This window comes from Mus caroli, chromosome 18 (assembly GCF_900094665.2).
Source record: "Mus caroli chromosome 18, CAROLI_EIJ_v1.1, whole genome shotgun sequence".
Lineage (NCBI taxonomy): Eukaryota > Metazoa > Chordata > Mammalia > Rodentia > Muridae > Mus > Mus caroli.
Window position 1 is genome coordinate 1,773,427 of NC_034587.1, and position 17,881 is coordinate 1,791,307.

Below are 17,881 nucleotides of genomic sequence, written 5' to 3' on the forward strand. Positions count from 1 at the left end.
TGGCTGGCAACCAAGCCCTGCAGCACCACAACAAAGAGAAAAGAAAAGCATTCCAAACTGCGCTGGGTGTAACCAAAGATGTCTGTCTGCAGTGAAGGGGAATCTGAACATCTCTATTCTCTTGTAGGATGACCCGAGGGCTGATGTCAAGCCCTATGATGTGACACGGATGGTGGCAACGCCCCAGATTACAGCTGGCACCATCTTAGATGGGGTGAACGTTGGCCGTGGCTATGGCCTGGTGGAAGGAGATGACAGAAGACAGTTTGAGATTGCCACTGTCTCTGTGGATGTGTGGCATATTCTGGAATTTGACTACAGCAGGCTCCCCAGGCAGAGCATCGGGCAGTTCCACGAGGGGGACGCCTATGTGGTCAAGTGGAAGTACATGGCAAGTACAGCAGGTCAGTGGGCATGCACACGTGCTCTTCCTGCTCAGCAGGCTGGGAAGGCTGCCCTAGGCAGGGTCCCCTGCATCACCTTGGGAGACAAGAGGTGATCTAGCCATATGCAGGTAAGGACCAGGAGAGAAGTACAGTGGGATGCCTGGCCGCCTGTAAAAACAAAACAAACTGGAGTGTGCATGCTCTTCACTCTTGTGATGCCCCCAAGAGGTTTCCAGTCATGATTTGCTTCCACATGGTATTGACATGTGGCCGGTGTGCTGTAAAGAAATCACTGAGTGCAGTGTACTAGAGTCCCTTAAACAGCAACTCAACAGTGCTTCAGCGAGGTACGGAATGCACAATTAGGATTTGTTTTTAAGAAGTCGAGGTGCTGGGGTGCAGCTCAGTGGTAGGGCAGTCACCTTAGCATATTGAAGGTGTTCTGTATCTCATCTTCAATCAAGATAAACTCCTGGGACTGGAGAGATAACTCAGTGGGGAAAGGCCTTGAATGAGAATCTGAGTTTGGATCCCCAGCATCCTCTTTAAAGCTGGGTGGACATGGTAACTGTATCCACAGCACTGGAGAGGCAGACATGGCAGATCCCCAGAGCTCACTGGTGACTCAGTGTATCCAGTCAGTGAGCTCTGGGTTCAGTGAGAGACTCTAAAAGTAAGGTGGAGAAAGAATGACACTGGGCTCTACTTCTGACCTCTTGGCATACATATTCTCTCTCTTTCTCCTCCCCCTTCTCCTCTTCTTCTTCCTCCTCCTCTTCCTTCTCCTCCTCCCCTGAAGATAGGAACACTAACTCTTTTTCATGGATCTGGGATAATATATATTAAGTGGAGTAACTTTTCAATTTTTTTTTTTATTTATGAGGTTTGGGTTTTGGGCTCATCTTGATTAGGTTTGGTTTGGTTTTGAAGACAGGATCTCACTATGTAACCCAGGCTGGCTCAATCTTCCTGCCTCAGCCTCCTGGGTATTGGGGTTATTACAGGTGTTGGTGAAGTACTCTGCAGCTAAGCTCGACTAGATACCTCAGGCAAGATGCTGGGTGGGGTCTGTCCATGCCCCTCACAGCAGCTGTCAATGCCCTGACTTCTCAGATGAAGGACAGGGCATCCACCTGGAGAGCAGCAGGCTTCAGTCTGCCTTCCCTCTTTAGAGCCAACTATGGCATGCCCCCACTGTGCTTCATCCTGCAGAGGGGTTGGGCCTGCTAAGGAATGTAGGGAGCAGCAGTGCTGACTGGCTCAGGGTTGGTCCCCAATGCACTCTAAACTTCTGGAGTCTCCTAAACAAGCAGAAGCAGAAATGGGGCTCCAGGGCATGGCCCCTCCTTCCAGGCTTCCAGGCAGTGCTGGGGGGGTACTTCTTGTCCCCTCCTTCCTAAGAGCCATCAGATCTGTCTTTCCTAAAGAGGCTATATCAGTGAATGAGACCACAGGCATCTGAATCTAAGCTGGAGTAGGAAGCTCAGAACCTTGCTTACCAATTCGGCATGCTGGGTAAAGCTGTTCAACCTCTCTGGGGCCTGGCTTCTCTCAGAAAATGGGGAAGGTGTTATGGGGTCTGCATACTAGGTCAATGCAGATAGCAAAAACTTATTGTAATCAAACTGCTACTAATAGATCCGGGCCACAGAATAAACTGGGGAGCTGAACTTCCATACCCGACCACCACCACCACCACACCCGAGAGCCAAATGTTACTGAGCTTTTAAGCTTGAAAACCACAAACATCTGTGCCAAGTTAAAGTTACTTTTCTCCACCAATCAAGACTTAAGGATAGGGGACTTCCTTAGGCGCATGTCTTTGTGGTACACTTACCCTGGTCCCACTGATTGGGTTGTTCAACTGTAGCAGGAAGATTTGCCTAGCATTTATGTCTTACTTGCTGACCAGTATGGCAGTTACCCAGGGAGGTCTTGGGAACGTAAACTTTATTTGACCTATTTCAAAATGGAAGTTTTATTCAAAATATCTTCAGTTTGGTTTCTTTCTTAGAAAGGTAGTACCTGACCCAGAGAACATTTGACCAGCCCTGTGCATGCTGCTTTGGGGGGTTAATGTGTTACCATGGTGCCTGGCACCCGTCTTTGTTGTAGTTGCTGGGAAACTCCCCTGTGGAAATTTTCACCAGACACAGCAAAATCACTGAACAATTTGAAATGACTTGTAGTTGCCCAAGAGGAGGGGACAAACACGTCCATCATGTAGAAAGGAAACTGCAAACTTAATAGAAGGAGACAAAGGAACGGTATAATATATTTAGTCATTTTTATACCTGGCTTCTAAGTCATGAGACCAAGGTAGTTGTAAGTGAGAGAGGGAATGAAGTGAGTTAGTAGTGCCAAGGATCTCGGGTGTCCACAGCCTTCATAGACCAGAGCTCGCCCACCCCAGAAAACAGTGATGCTGGCAAGCAATCCCTCCCCATATTGCATGTCTTCCCCCCAAGCCTGGTGGCACATTATCAATAGCTCCAGCAGCGTTCTACCAGCAAAATGACAACTTCACCAGCCTGCTTAGGTCAGTGTCCTGCCCAGTGACTGTTTGCAGGGTGCAGCATGGTCTGTGTCCTGGTGGTCATGAGGGCATAAACTCTGTGGGTGTAGCCCCCAGAGGCAGATTCAGGCTGCTTTGGAGATGATCAGGAGATTGGATTCTGGTGCAAGGCTTGATCAGAAGCACTCCTCATCTCTCCTGGCTTTAACTGCTAAATAGAAGCTGAAGGAGCATTGCTCTTGTGTGTGTGTGTGTGTGTGTGTGTGTGTGTGTGTGTGTGTGTGTGCACGTGTGTGTACATGTGGAGGCCAGAGGGCAGCCTCACTGCTGTCCTCAGCACCATCCGCCATCTCTGTTTTTTCTGCACAGGGTCTCTCACTGGCCTGGGGCTCACAAGTGGGCTAAGTGGCTGACCAGCAAGCTCCAAGGATCCACGTGTCTCCATCTCCCCAACATTGCACATGGCCATACAAGGCTTCTTCCCCAACTTAGCATGGGTTCTAGAGATGGAACCTGGATCCTTCAACTGAGCTATCTCCATAGCCCAGAAAAAACTTATTCTTGAAAGTTCTTTGATGGTGTCTTATCAACACTCTAATGTAGGGATCTGAGTTGTAATGACTATAGTCTGGTGTACCTACTAATAAACCTTTACATTACTAAAGTTAAAAAACAAACACATTGAAAATAAGTTATTCTTATAAGTCTGGGTGTACTGAGGAAACTGTTCAAAGGACACTAGTCAAAATGTTTGCTTTAGGAAATGCAGTGTATTTTAGGCACTGCTCAGAGCCCGTGGCTACACAGCACATCAGGGCAGAGAACATGAGGTGGAACAACACGCTTATACCTCACAGCTGGGACCTGAAGAGAGGGGGAGTCAGACTCCATCATTCCTTTATAATGATCCACGTTGCTTCCTTTGCTCTTGAAGCTCCTCCAGCTGTTGCTAACGTCATCTCTCCCTCAGCTGATCCTCTGACAAGAGGGGTAGAATGTAGGAAAGTGAGTGTGTGTGAGCCTGATCCTGTTCTTGGTCACACAGTGGGGGTCAGCGGGACGTGCCTCTGCCTGCGATGATGTGCTTTTTAATCTTGGGTTTCCCAGAGGAGCCATCTATCAGCTAAGAAAAAGATGGCACCTTACTTTGGTTCCATCACAGATTCTGGGGATGAGACCCAGCCATTTATCTGGTGTTCCAGCTCACCTCACCCTCTGCCATTGTGTCTGCAGTGGGAAGCCGACAAAAGGGAGAGCATCTGGTGAGAGTGGCTGGCAAAGAGAAGTGTGTCTATTTCTTCTGGCAAGGCCGGCACTCGACCGTGAGTGAGAAGGGAACGTCAGCTCTCATGACAGTAGAACTGGATGAAGAGAGGGGGGCCCAGGTAAGCTCTGGGGAGCCATTGCAGACCCCAACCCTGCCCTCTCCACTTCTCCCTACCCCTCTGCGGTCTCCTCTGCAGGTGCTGAACCCAGAGAGGACAAGGGCCTGTGTTCTGAAAGCTCTCCCCTAGCCCCAAACCAGGAGTTTCTCACAAAACAAAGAGATGCCTCCCTCCCTTTTCAAAGAGAGCAGGTCCAAAGCGGCCTCAAATCTCTTGTCCGGGAGCAGCCATGCTGGAGGACAGTTTGGGCCTGAGAACCTTAGCAGCCAATCAAGTGTCTGCTGAGCTGTCACCTTCAGCCTCAGGCAAACCTCCTCCCTTCCCTCGGCCCCTTTTGTACCTTGTTTCCATAGCTGAAAATCACACTGTTGTCTACTTATTTACATCTGTTCCCAGTGAGCAAGAGAGAGATCCCAACTCACTTGGAGCATAAAGACTTTATAAGCTGTTTTATGAGGGCTCTGGCATCAGCTCTGGGGATCACATCCAGGGCATTATGCGTGCTAGGCAGCACAATCCTGTTGGGCTACATCCCAGGCATGGCCCCCAGGATGTTTTTAATATTTGGATGATCTGTGCCCTATGTTACATCCATTAGTGCCACTGATTGAGAGCTGGCTCTGAAGCTTTGGGGGCATGTGACACTACAGGTGGGTATTTTTACCATCCTCGATGAATCATTAATTGGCAGAAGCATGAGGAAGGAGAGCAGAAAAGTGCTTTCTAGAAATCGAGCCATGCTCCCTCAGCTTTCTGCCATTCTCAGAACTGATTATGTGACCTAAAAATAATTTTAAGACAGAACAAATATTTTTGCACTATAGATTATATTTTAGAAGTAGACCTTAGCAACAGTGGCATTTCATCTTATTCCAAACAGTGGTCGATTTCAGCTGCCTGTTTTTATAGAAGCCATAAGTGAACATGTTTTAACCCTGGATTCAAAGCACACCTGGAGTTTGGGGTTAATCATTCTACTCTGAGCATTTCTTATTTCAATCCAACACATGGAAGATCATCATAGACACACAATGCTGCCAGTGAACGGCACATGCCTTGTGCCACCACGAAACTCTGCTTGCCCATGTGAAGTAGACCTACACTGAGTAACATAGCTTACGGTGGAAAATGCTTCTACCTTTTTGGATACCATTCCTTCTGTATGGGATGGAGTCTGCCAAAGTGAGAGCAAGTGGTGCACTAGCACCTGATGAAGAACAGAGTAGTCAGGGAGGACCATGTCACCCCACACGAGGGTATAATGTTGGTTCCTGTCGCTATGATAAACACCCCAGGTGATCTACTTAAAAAGAAAAGTGTTGCTTTTGGTTCTCTGGTACAGTTGTTTGGCCATGTTGGCTTTAGGCTTGTAGGGAGGCAGTAACTCATGGCAGAAATGCATCTTAAGAGTGAAACCGCTTGGCTCATTTCCAGAAATCAAAAGAGATGGAAAGGGAGAGGCAAAGGTCTCATCCCCCTCAAGGACATACTCTCAGTGACCTAAGGACTCCCCACAAGGCCCTACCCACCTCGTGGATATCACAGCCTCTGAGTGTGCAGCCTGGGGAAGCTGAGCCTTGAGGGGATGGTCCTGAAAGGCATTTAAGACCTAGCCTACCACAGATGCTACAGCAAGGGCATCCCTCCAGACTCATTAAGTCAGCAGCTCTTCTGAGAGGTGGACCTTGTTAAACACATTCAATCTGTCACATTATAGCTGTACATAAACTATCATGAAAATGCAAAAGTTAAGTGTCTCTGAAGAATATTCCATGACAGAAACACAGTGGTCAGCGAAAGGGGGTGCACGAGGTAGCCGAGGATAGCTTCTCCACTTTCATATTACGGGAAAACACATCTTGGGAAATACTTTGAAAGAAGCCCTATGCATTACACTTTTAATCCTGCTTAGCTTCAGGAGGCAGTGGGATAGTCTGTGTGTCCAGATGGTGGTGCCCAGATTCCCTGAAACAGGCAAGTATTATTCTCATGCCCTTGACAGCCCCTTTGTCTGACCTGGTTTTCCATGTTTAAATTTAAAGGTCCAGGTCCTGCAGGGAAAGGAGCCACCCTGCTTCCTTCAGTGTTTCCAAGGGGGTATGGTGGTGCACTCCGGACGGAGGGAAGAGGAAGAAGAAAACGTGCAAAGTAAGTGACTTTCTAGTGCTACAAGTCCGTGTTTGTCTCTTTTCCGTGGAGGTATTTTGGAAGGAGATCTTTACAGTAAGTCTAGGGGTTGCAGAGATGGCTCAGGCAGCTAAGAACACACACTGAGCTTATAGAGAACCCACGGTAATCTGGCAGTTCACAACTACATAGAACTCCAGTTTCAGGGGGATCTGTCGCCCCCTCTGGCAGCCACAAGTACTGCACTCATGTGTACACTTTCATACATATTAATTTTAAAGTATATATTTATAATTAAAATATATTTTATAATTACATTTATATATAATTGAAAACCTTAAGGTAAGTCTAAGCTCATATAGCTGTGTCTTTCCCACTGAAAGCTGCCTGATGCTGGCCCGATACAGCATCATGGGGACTCCCACCCTGCATACCGCTTATTTCCTGATCTGCCCTTTTTTGTGGGAGACCTTGAAATGAATTCTCAGTAACTACACTGTTCATGAAAATTAAAAACCAGTGGATTTTCTATAATAATAATTTCACTGGCAAGCACCCTATCACTAAATCCTTAGTATTTTTCTCTTTAGTTTTAGTTATTTAATGTAAATCTTGGAATTTTTTTTCCTGCCATGTGTACTTTTGGCAACCTGTTTATAACTCTAGACCACTGCTGTCCATGCTCAGCATGTTTTCAGCCTCTGGTCCTGCAATCCCTACAACGTATGTCTTTGACAGCACACAGGGCACCCAAAGGGCCACTCCTCCTGGGCTTGCTCCCTCATAGCTCTGTCCGCTGCTGTCCCTGCAGGTGAATGGAGACTGTATTGTGTGCGAGGAGAGGTGCCCATGGAAGGGAACTTGCTAGAAGTGGCCTGTCATTGCAGCAGCCTGAGGTCCAGGACTTCCATGGTCGTTCTGAATATAAACAAGGCCCTCATCTACCTGTGGCACGGATGCAAAGCTCAAGGTCATACGAAGGAGGTTGGAAGGACTGCAGCAAATAAGATCAAGGAAGAGTGAGTGTCGCTCTGCACCAAGCAGATCCCAGAGGGATGCAGGCAGGCAGAGGCAGGGCAGGACCCCAACAAGGGGGTCTCCATATATTTAAAGTGACTCCAGGGACCTTTGGAGCTACAGCCAGGGCTGACCTAAGTCTAGAGGATATGCAGCTCCACGGAAGCCTCCAATCTGCAGGTTTTTCCAGCTTTCTGAGGACATACCTGCCTCTGTAAAAAGCATCATTGAGCCAGGCACTGTTGTGGGTCCTTGCAGCCCCAGCTTCCTAGTAGGCTAAGGGAAGAGGGACAGACTAACCCAAGAGTTTAGGGCCAGCCTGGGTTACTTAGTAAAATTTCATATACTATATGAAAAGACAGCAACAATAAGGCAGATGTCCCCAGCAAGCATAGTCACACTTTGGCTTCTTTCTGTAAGTGCTCCTTGCTTCTGAGCATTCTGCTTGCAGCCTATGCTGTTAAATAAGCCTGTGCAGGTGTCTTGTAGGAGTCTCAGTGTGTGTAATATTGGAATGGCAGAGAGGGCAAAAGTAAAGAAAAAACTGAGGTTCCGGTAGTGCTGGTGCATGCCTTTAATCCCAGCACTTAGGAGGCAGAGGCAGGCATATTTCTGAGTTCAAGGACAGCCTGGTCTATAGAGTGAGTTCCAGGACAGCCAGGGCTATATAGAAAAACCCTGTCTGGAAAAAAAGAAGAAGGAGGAAGAGGAGGAGGAAGAGGAGGAAGAGGAGGAGGAGGAGGGGAAGGGGAAACTGAGGAGTATAACATGTCCTATCTTTAGAAAGCAGGGAGCCCAGCTTCAGGTCAGCAGATGGCAGTGAGTTCTCAGACCCCAGGCCAGCAATCCTGGGGACCACACTGCTTGGTTTTTCTCCTGGGGTCTTCCTGATGGAAGGGCCTCAGAAGTAGCAGCATAGCGGGGGTGGGGGGTGGGGGTGGGGGGATCTGCCACTGTGTCTCTGCTCTTACCAGCAGCCTGGGTAGCCTCAATTTCTTGAGAACGGCTAGGTTCCTTCCTTAAAATGGAGTGTTCCATCACACCAGCAAAGGGCAACTTGAGTCAGCCCTTTCTGTGGGCATTGAAGTGGAACAGTGGGATCCGCTTTCCTCCCTACTCCTATGAAGGACAGTGCTGGGTCATAAGGGCAAAGAGAAGGAAGACAAGTGACCTTCCAGTAGGCAGGCAGATAAAACTGGACTCTCAGAACATCCTTCTGTGGATGGTGGAAGTGAGTAAAGTTTAAGAGATGCTGCATGAGGGATCCAATAGCATTCATGCCCCCAAACAGCTTTTTACTTGGTCCATTAAGAAAAAGGCAAACTGACAATGAATTCATTCATTTATTCATTTGGTAAACACTTACTGAACAACTACTTGGTGCCAAAGAAGGGACCAGACAGTCATCAGTGAACAAATTCATCTGTCTTTCTCCTCATGCAGTTTATGTTCTAGCAGCAGAGAACAATTAGGAGAGACACCGTGTGTTAGATATAGAAGTGAGCGTTGTCTTCATAACATACATAACTCTATCTCCTTCCCTGGAGCATACTGGCCCCTCTTCCTCCAGTACAGATGCTGGGGGAACTTGTACAGAATACTTTTTGTTCAACAGTGAGAATTGCTTTCTTTAGTTAGAGTGAAGTCATCTGTGGATTTAGTCTGGAATAAGTGCCCTGCAGACACTCCCCAGGCTTCCATAAACCTCCATCATGTCTCCCCACGCAGATGTCCCCTGGAAGCAGGTTTGCACAGCAGCAGCAACGTGACAATACATGAGTGTGACGAAGGATCCGAGCCCCTGGGATTCTGGGACGCTCTGGGGAGGAGGGACAGGAAGGCCTATGACTGCATGCTTCAAGGTAACTAACGCTACAGTCCTCAGCGTCCATCCTCTCAGCTCACCCATGGATTTGCTCACGAGACATTTATTGAGGTTTGGGCATGATTCCCCCAGGAAACGATTTGCCATGAAAGCATGAAGACCCAAGTCGATTCCCCAGAACACGTGTAAAACTGTTGGGTATGGTGGCTGTCTTAGTCAGGGTTTCTATTCCTGCACGAACATCATGACCAAGAAGCAAGCTGGGGAGGAAAGGGTTTATTCGGCTTACACTTCCACATTGCTGTTCATCACCAAAGGAGGTCAGGACTGGAACTCAAGCAGGTCAGGAAGCAGGAGCTGATGCAGAAGCCATGGAGGGATGTTCCTTACTGGCTTGCTTAGCCTGCTCTCTTATAGAACCCAAGACTTCCAGCCCAGGGGTGGTCCCACCCACAAGGGGCCTTTCCCCCTTGATCAGTAATTGAGAAAATGCCTTACAGCTGGATCTCGTGGAGGCATTTCTCCAACTGAAGCTCCTTTCTCTGTGATAACTCCAGCCTGTGTCAAGTTGACACACAAAACTAGCCAGTACAGTGGTGCACCCTTGAAATCTTAGAACCTAGAGAGAAGAGCAGGAGAGCTCCTGGGACTTTATCTCCAGTCTAACTGGGTAGCTCTGGCTCTTCACGAATGCATTCACATGTGCATGTCTACCACATACACCCTGCCTCCTGTACACACAACTATAAAAATTTACTGAGCATATGCTGTGTACAGCACACAGTGAATAAAGACAAGGGTAGGTCTCCAGAGAACGTCATCTAAAAAGGAAACTAAGCCACACTCTGTAGATGACTTATTTTCTTGTGAATAAAAATGCTGTGTTATTAAAGAGCGTGAGCATGGAAAAGAGAGGCTCATCCCCACCAGGACAGTCATGCACAGCCCTGTGGGAAGACGGGGCTTGCACAGTACCTCTAGGCTGGGATGACTTGACAGAAAAAGGAAGGAAGTCTGAGCTAAGCAAGAACATGACAAGCTGTTGGGTTTGGCCATTATCTACAGTAAAGGAAGTAATGGGAACCCTAAGGAGAAAGTGTGTCTCCACCAGATCAGGAGGGTTTGGACAGCAAGCTCTGAGCCATATAAAGACACCCAGTTCTTGAAGTCAGGGTAGGATGGGGAGACTTTGAAGGCAGTGGCTAATACTCAGTGCCTACTGAGAGATGTTAATGAGACATGAGAATGTGAGGAGTTACCATCAGCTGTAGACTTGGAACCTGGAACTCAAAGCTGCACAGCAGAGGCCATTGTTGAGTGGTGTGGCCGTCTGCTGAAAGGCGGCAGGCAGAAAAAGAATTGTGGAACTCCTTCATTCAGATCTCAGGCTTTCAGATCCCTATGAGAAAAGGGAAATAGTCATTACAAAGGAAAGAGTAAGATGTGTGTGTAGAGTGTAGGCATGACTTGGGGACTTTATGTCCATGGCCTGGGAGTTAATTTATAAGCATTTGTTGCCATTTACAAGGCAACAGGCAAAGACCAAGCATACAAGACCCAGAATAGGGGATGTCACAGAGATCAAGGGGTAAGGAAGCAAAAAGGAAGAGGTGTGGAGTGCACCAGAGGTCAGACTAGTCGGTGGGGTGTGTGAGGGCAAAGTGGGGAGCCCTGTCCAGAAACAGGAAGCCTTTCTGAATTTTGTAAGATTGAGATATCTTAGGGATGGGACCCAAATCTAAATACCAAACTCCTTTATTTCATACATTGACTTCAGGATAGCAGTCCTTGTTCACCAGAGTGACGTTCAGGGCCTTCTCTTTCCTTAAAATATACATCATTAGCTGGGTGGTGGTGGTGCACGCCTTTAATCCCAACACTCGGGTGGCAGAGGCAGGCGGATTTCTGAGTTCGAGGCCAGCCTGGTCTACAAAGTGAGTTCCAGAACAGCCAGGCTACACAGAGAAACCCTGTCTCGAAAAACCAACCAACCAAACAAACAAACAAAAACCCCTACATCATTATAATCATAAAAGTCGCAAAACAAACTTTCTTCTGTTAATCATCTCTGTTGAGCATTAGCTGTTCAGCAACTCGCAGGTCGCAGAGACAACCAGAACCTATGTATTCCGTGTTTTCCACCCACTTCTCAGTAAAAAGGCAATCAGGGTAACTGTCCTGTAAGCCTCCCTATATTGCCTCAGTGTCCCCTTGCTGCCACTGAGATTTTAGTGACTATAGTACATTGTGATATATTCCACTCTACCTACACTTCCTCCACAGCTGGGGAGCAATGGCCAATATTTTCTCTATTATACAATAGTGTGGTTAGCATACCCTCAAAATTAATTATTTGTCCATAATTAAGGTGGATTTCTAGACGTGAGACTCCTCTATCAACCATTGTCCCCCAGAACACTGGGCCAACTTTCTTTCTTAGCAGAAATTATCAAAAGGGAACATTCCCCAACACTCATAAACCGAGCACAGTACCCCAGGAAAACACTGTCTCTGATTGAGTAGATTGGAGAGCTGGGGTGATCTTTTATGCTTACTGTGTGTGTGTGTGTGTGTGTGTATCTGTCTTTTGTGCAGAGAGAGAGAGAGAGAGAGAGAGAGAGAGAGAGAGAGAGAGAGAGAGGAGTGTTTTAGTCACTGCTCATTGGTAGAGTACTTGCCTAGCATGGTGGAAACCTGTGTCTGATACCCAACACTGCAAAAATAACTAAAATAGACTTCCTATAATGAGGATATATAAACCAAATCCTGCTGATTTCCCTCCAGTTCTTTGAGTTGTTTCATGTTTTACCTTAAGCCCATCTGGAAGTTGGTCCATATGGTATCCTTAGCCTTGTTCTCTTTTCTTTGGAAGATCCTGGAAGTTTTAACTTCGCGCCCCGCCTGTTCATCCTCAGCAGCTCCTCCGGAGACTTCTCTGCGACAGAGTTTGTGTACCCCGCACAAGCGCCCTCTGCCGTCAGCTCCATGCCTTTCCTGCAGGAGGATCTGTACAGTGCGCCGCAGCCAGGTACGCCCTGCAGGGGGCGTGGTTGCTTCGGGGAAGCCTTTCTTTCTCTTTCGTTGTAAGCAGTTCCTATCTGCCAAGCATACCACTAGCAGACTTGCTTAGGGCTTCTCTTTTTATCCACCCACCACAAAAGAAAACAAGAAAATCAGCCACGTAACTGTATCAGGAACTGAGCTCAGTTACTTCCTCCATCCAAGAGCCAGTTGACAGCACCACGTGATGTCCTTACCATTCTCCCTGCCTTCCCCTCCAACTTTTTGCTTCATGGCCCCTTGTGAGCTGCCCTTACTCCAGCTCGCATGTTTATATTCAAAACTGAGGAAACAGGAAAGGGGCAGTTTCTTTCAACCTTCTAGCGCCAGTAAATGTTTCTGCTTTATCTCATTGGCCAGAGATGTCATGTGGCCACTACAGCTACAAAGGATCCTGAAAGGCTAAGCAAAGGCTAAGGAAAGGGACATGGGCAAGCTCTCAGCAGAGCTAAGGTTGCAGAGTTGGTCTCCCAATTCCAAGATCAGAAGTGTTCCCACCAAGCCATACCTTAATACTCAAACCTATACAAAGGAAATGAGTTCTGTAGACCCTCCCATTTTCCTGCCAATCAAGTCCATGAGCTCATAGTTGTCCAGAGCCTTGAGCCTTATTTTACACTAGTTGCCCTACCACTAGCTCAGACCTTGGCAGATGCGTACATCATACTATGGGCACACTGTGGGCAGCAGCCTCGAGTATCTAAAAGAGAAGGCTACTCTCTGCCCTTGCATTCCTGGACTCATTAACAACCACTGACTTTTAAAGCAATTCCAAAATACACATCAAGAGGGACCTTGGGGCCACTGAGATGACAAGTTGGATAGCATTTGCCACAAAGCAAGAGTCAGACGGAGGCTTAAAGACAAGGAAGAAGAGCCAGGAAGATTCTGTTCAAAGTTCACGTCCCTGTAAAAGAACCATCAGTGCTCAGGCCATCGTGAGGGTGGAGGCCAAGCCAGATGTGAGCTCTTTGGAGACCAGAGGTGGCTAACAACGGAGCCCTGAACATTTGAAAAGGCCACCAGCAATCTGTGGGTGAGCTGGGCAAGGAAGGGAAGCCAAGAGGCCTTTCTTGGGTCACCTCCTCACACGGTTATGGACCTTCAGAGTTTAAGCTCAGGGATGAGTGTGCAGAGACGGCTGACCCATCAGTCTGAACCTTGGCGAGAGGACTGTGTGCACAGCTGGCAGAGCAGCAGGGCTTCTGCTGAGCAGTGAAGGAGTCCCTCATGGCCTCGTTCTGCTCTTACCTCACAGCTCTCTTCCTTGTTGACAACCATCACGAGGTGTACCTCTGGCAAGGCTGGTGGCCCACCGAAAACAAGATAACCGGCTCTGCCCGCATTCGCTGGGCCTCAGACCGGAAGAGTGCCATGGAGACGGTCCTGCAGTATTGCCGAGGTAAGGGCAAGAGAAAGGGGTGGGAAGCCCCCACAGGCCTAGCCATGTCCTTTCTGAGATGCCTGCAACCTTGAGAAGGCTCCAGCACTCCCCCTTAAACTGCTGGAGGCTTGACAATCTTAGGATCAGTACATTCTCTGCTACTAGAACAAAGGAGAGTCCATATTTCCCTTTCAAACTGCAGGGCCACCCACAGGTATATTGTGGAACCACCTGCACAGCCACCACTCTGAACATGGGAGTAAGTGGCTAAGTGACCTCCATGGCACCATTCTTTCTTCAGGCAGTGCCAGCATTGGGCCCAAACTGGCTAAAATCCAACGCCAGCCTTTCTTTTGGTATCATATCCAATGATAACAGCAACCGAAACATAGTTTCTTACCTAGCATCCACATAGAATCTGACCTTTTACAGAACATGGATGCCCATAACTAATGCTTTGTCTACGTGCTGATAGTTTACTGGCTCTCTTAATGCCCCGGTGTGTTTGTAGTTGACTCTTGCCATGAAAAGCTCTTTGTGAACAGCCTTCCAAATCCCACCAAATGCTCATGGTACCTGGAAGATGCTGCCATTGCCCGTCACCTGCTCTCGAAACTTGTCCTCCAAGCAAATGAAAGGGAAGCAGACATACCTGGTGGGAGTTTCCAGACAGCCTTCTGTCCCCCCAAAATGTTCAGAAACGTTTTGCCAGGTTCAGGGGGGGGGGTAGTAACCTTTCAGATAAACAGCACCCGTGTGTTGCTTTGAGTATTTTGTGATCCGCATTCTAAACATGGAAGTCAAGAGTTCTGAAGGAAAATGGGAAGAGCCTGAGAAAAAGCAGGACAGACTCCTTGGGTCCACTGACATGTGCATTCTGTGTCCCCACAGGAAAGAATCTCAAAAGGCCACCCCCCAAGTCTTACCTTATTCATGCTGGGCTAGAGCCCCTGACATTCACCAACATGTTTCCCAGCTGGGAACACAGAGAAGACATTGCTGAAATCACAGAAATGGTGAGCTTGGGGCTCCAAGGACTACAGGCATTGCAGCTGCCTTATTCAGTCTAAGCCCAAGACAGAGGTTGCTCTGGTATCTCTGCATTTATTGTTGCTCATCGGCATGGCAGGAGATGGGGGAACAGTGCATGATGGTGAGCAAACTCAGCATTAAGGCTCACTGACAAGGCACAGCACATCTGATTTCTCAGTTAATTACCAGGACAGTACATCAGTGCTCATCTTACTATTGTCTCCATTGTACCAGTGTAGGAGCTGAGGCATACAATACTTGCCTCGAATCTCTGAGCCACCAAGTGAGGGGTGATTCACGAATGGGCTCAGCACCACACCTGCTTCTCCCTGACATTCATCCCCATAGCTTGAACTTGAACTCTTTCACACACCATCCAACTGCCCAAAGGGAAGCAGCACTTCCCAGACCCAAGTATAAGGGATGAAGATGGTTTTCCCAGAACATCTCTCCCCCTACTGTGTGCGTGTCTGTCTGTCTGTCTGTCTGTCTGTGATTGTGTGTGTGCATAACCCAGGGCCTTATGCATTCTAGGCACAGACTCCCCTACTCAGCTTCACCCTCACCCTTACCTTGTTTGTGGATTAAGAAATGGGTCCCAGGGGAAGGGGAGAGGGCATGGTTTCTTCTGAAAGTAATTACTTTAAAATATGTTCAAACCAACTCCACTATGTGGAAGCATCTAATGATTTGATTTCAGGTCCAATAATCTTTCTCTGTTGTCCATTCATGGGTAATCTGAGTCCCTAAACATTCATTCATTTACTTCTGGAAGTAGTTCAGAAACAGGCTTGATTTCGTACAGGAGAAAAGCTATGAAGGGTAGGAGGTAATTCCTGGGCATCCAGAGCCCCCACTCCACAGTGGAGTGACGCCTTACTCAGACCTCCCCAGGCCGTAGGTAGGGCAGAGCTGGGAGTCTGTGTATGCTCCAGTGATAGCACTTGTCTGCTCAAATGTACTCTGCTCCGTCTCCAGGACACTGAAGTTTCCAACCAGATCACCTTGGTGGAAGATGTATTAGCCAAGCTCTGTAAAACCATCTATCCACTGGCAGATCTGCTTGCCAGGCCACTCCCAGAGGGGGTAGACCCTCTAAAGCTTGAGATTTATCTCACAGATGAAGACTTCGAGGTGAGTGACCCTCGTGTGGGATGGTGACGACACACTGGGAGAGCATCCTTTTTCTCAGTCACTCACTGGGTGTTTTTCCATCTCTTCTAGTTTGCACTCGACATGTCCAGAGATGAATTCAACGCACTGCCCACATGGAAGCAAGTGAACTTGAAGAAATCAAAGGGCCTATTCTGAGGGGTAGATGACGGGGCCACAGAGAAGTCGCTGCCACTAGACCAGGAAATGAATGGAGATATATATTTGGACTAGTAGTTTTTCTGTCAAAGAAGAAAGTATTTTTGAATCAGAGTTTTTCAAAACCTACAGCTTGTTCTAGAGTTGAGCATTCTGTAAATGTATAGGAGAACTCTTCTGATTGCTCTTTTCCACAGTTCAGGTGAACTGAAAAGAAAAGTGTCTCTTCCGTTCCCCTCAGCCAAGTGCTGCCTCAGTGGCCGCTGCAGCCCTACCCTTCTGGTCTGGCTCAGCATTGCCTTTTTTAAAGCAATTCTCTTTATAAAGTGTTATTTTGATAGTTTGTGAATTCTAAATATATATATATTTATATAAACACATATAAATCAAGTATGTATTTAACAAAGCAATATGTATTCATTCACTTGCAACTGTTTTCTTTGGTGTCAAAACAATATTACCAAGTAGAGGACCGTGTCGCTTCTGTCGAGGTAAGCCTACACCAGTCTGCCCCGTGCTCAGGAGTGCCTCCTTCAGCCTTAGGTCTGGCTTGTGCTAAGTTCTGCTTCCGGTGCTAAGGCAAACAAAGACTTTGTATTCCTAGTGTGAACTCTGAAGAATCAACCTTTCTACCTTAATGTCTCCCCCCAGAAATGTATAGTGCCTTGTTTTATGTACAGTTTATATACAGAAAAGTTTGCCCTGCTTTTTTGATGCTGGTTTGGAATATTATCTACAGCTTTATTCTCAGTAGAAATAAAAACATCTCAATTTCTCATACCCATTGTAAACATTACACATGTCATTTTGTGGCACAGGATCCCAAAATAAAATATCAAAGTAATCCCAATTCACTGATCAGTTCACATTGAATTCCAAGCCTGTTCGGGGGCGAGGGGGGGGGGAACTATGTAGCTGTCCAACAAGCACTAGTGTGCTGCATTGGTGCCAACTCCTGAGACTCTGGACTTCAACGAAGGGCAGGGTATAAGATTAAATAGACCTGGCAGACACTTGACCCATAAATTTGCTCTAAACACTGCACATGTTCTTAATACCACAGCTGCATCGATATAACACATATAAATCAAGTATGTATTTAACATTTTAAGATGTTTTAGATCATCTTAAGAGCTCAGTGCCTTTTCTCCAAGTGTGAATTGATGTTTAAGGTGTTAAAATATAAACTATGGAGTTAGGGTAAATAGCTCGGTGGGGAGTGCTTGCTTGGCATGTGTGAGGCATAGGTTCAATGCCCAGCACTACTAGAAACTGAAAAAAGACAAAACCATGAGTTGAACCTGCACTGCAGATGCACCTTGAGTTGTTACAACTCTGCCTGTCACCAACTGCTTAGTCTAGTTTAACATGTCTGTTAACTTCCTAGCCCTCTCCCATGCCCTACTGTGTGACTATACCAAGTCTGGAGCCTGTCAGCTGCTCCTGCACCCACAGCTTTATAATTGTGTGATGCTGTTCAGTCACCAAACTTTCCTGCCTTCCTTTCTTAAGAAAGGAGACAAAAACTACATCTCCAGCATCACAGATCCTTGGTCAGGGATGGAGGAAACGGGCTTTGAAAATTGCCCAATGCAGTGGACCTGGTGCTGATGCTGTTGTGACGGAAGCTGAAATGGGAAAGCACAGAAGTGAAGTAACATGATGGAGTCATGCACCCAGAAATGATGGAAAGGGGAGGGCTCAGAGTGCATCTTCCAAATAGCAGCAAAGGAGGGATGTTTGTAGCCATTAGAGCAACCTTAAGAGGGTCAGAGAGAGACAGGTCTGCCAGCATCTGCAGCCAGCTCTGGAAGTCAACAGGGATCTCAGATACAGGGC

At 47.3% G+C, this 17,881-nt stretch overlaps 1 protein-coding gene across 16 annotated transcripts in view; it reads left to right on the plus strand.

The window, feature by feature from the left end:
- Nucleotides 1–16,892, plus strand: part of Svil (supervillin) — a 199,800-nt gene extending 182,908 nt beyond the window's left edge. For 12 of the 16 annotated variants that reach the window (XM_029472009.1, XM_029472012.1, XM_029472020.1 and 9 more), the window contains 10 exons: nt 128–404; nt 4,135–4,286; nt 6,329–6,434; nt 7,225–7,432; nt 9,159–9,292; nt 12,128–12,283; nt 13,574–13,717; nt 14,591–14,715; nt 15,710–15,865; nt 15,956–16,822. In XM_029472009.1, the coding sequence (XP_029327869.1) occupies nt 128–404; nt 4,135–4,286; nt 6,329–6,434; nt 7,225–7,432; nt 9,159–9,292; nt 12,128–12,283; nt 13,574–13,717; nt 14,591–14,715; nt 15,710–15,865; nt 15,956–16,042 (1,545 nt within the window). In that variant the 3' untranslated portion in view covers nt 16,043–16,822. Of the gene's footprint in view, nt 1–127; nt 405–4,134; nt 4,287–6,328; nt 6,435–7,224; nt 7,433–9,158; nt 9,293–12,127; nt 12,284–13,573; nt 13,718–14,590; nt 14,716–15,709; nt 15,866–15,955 lie in introns of all 16 variants that reach the window. The other 4 variants (XM_029472014.1, XM_029472015.1, XM_029472022.1 and 1 more) reach the window with 1 other exon arrangement.
- Nucleotides 16,893–17,881: the final 989 nt, after the last annotated feature.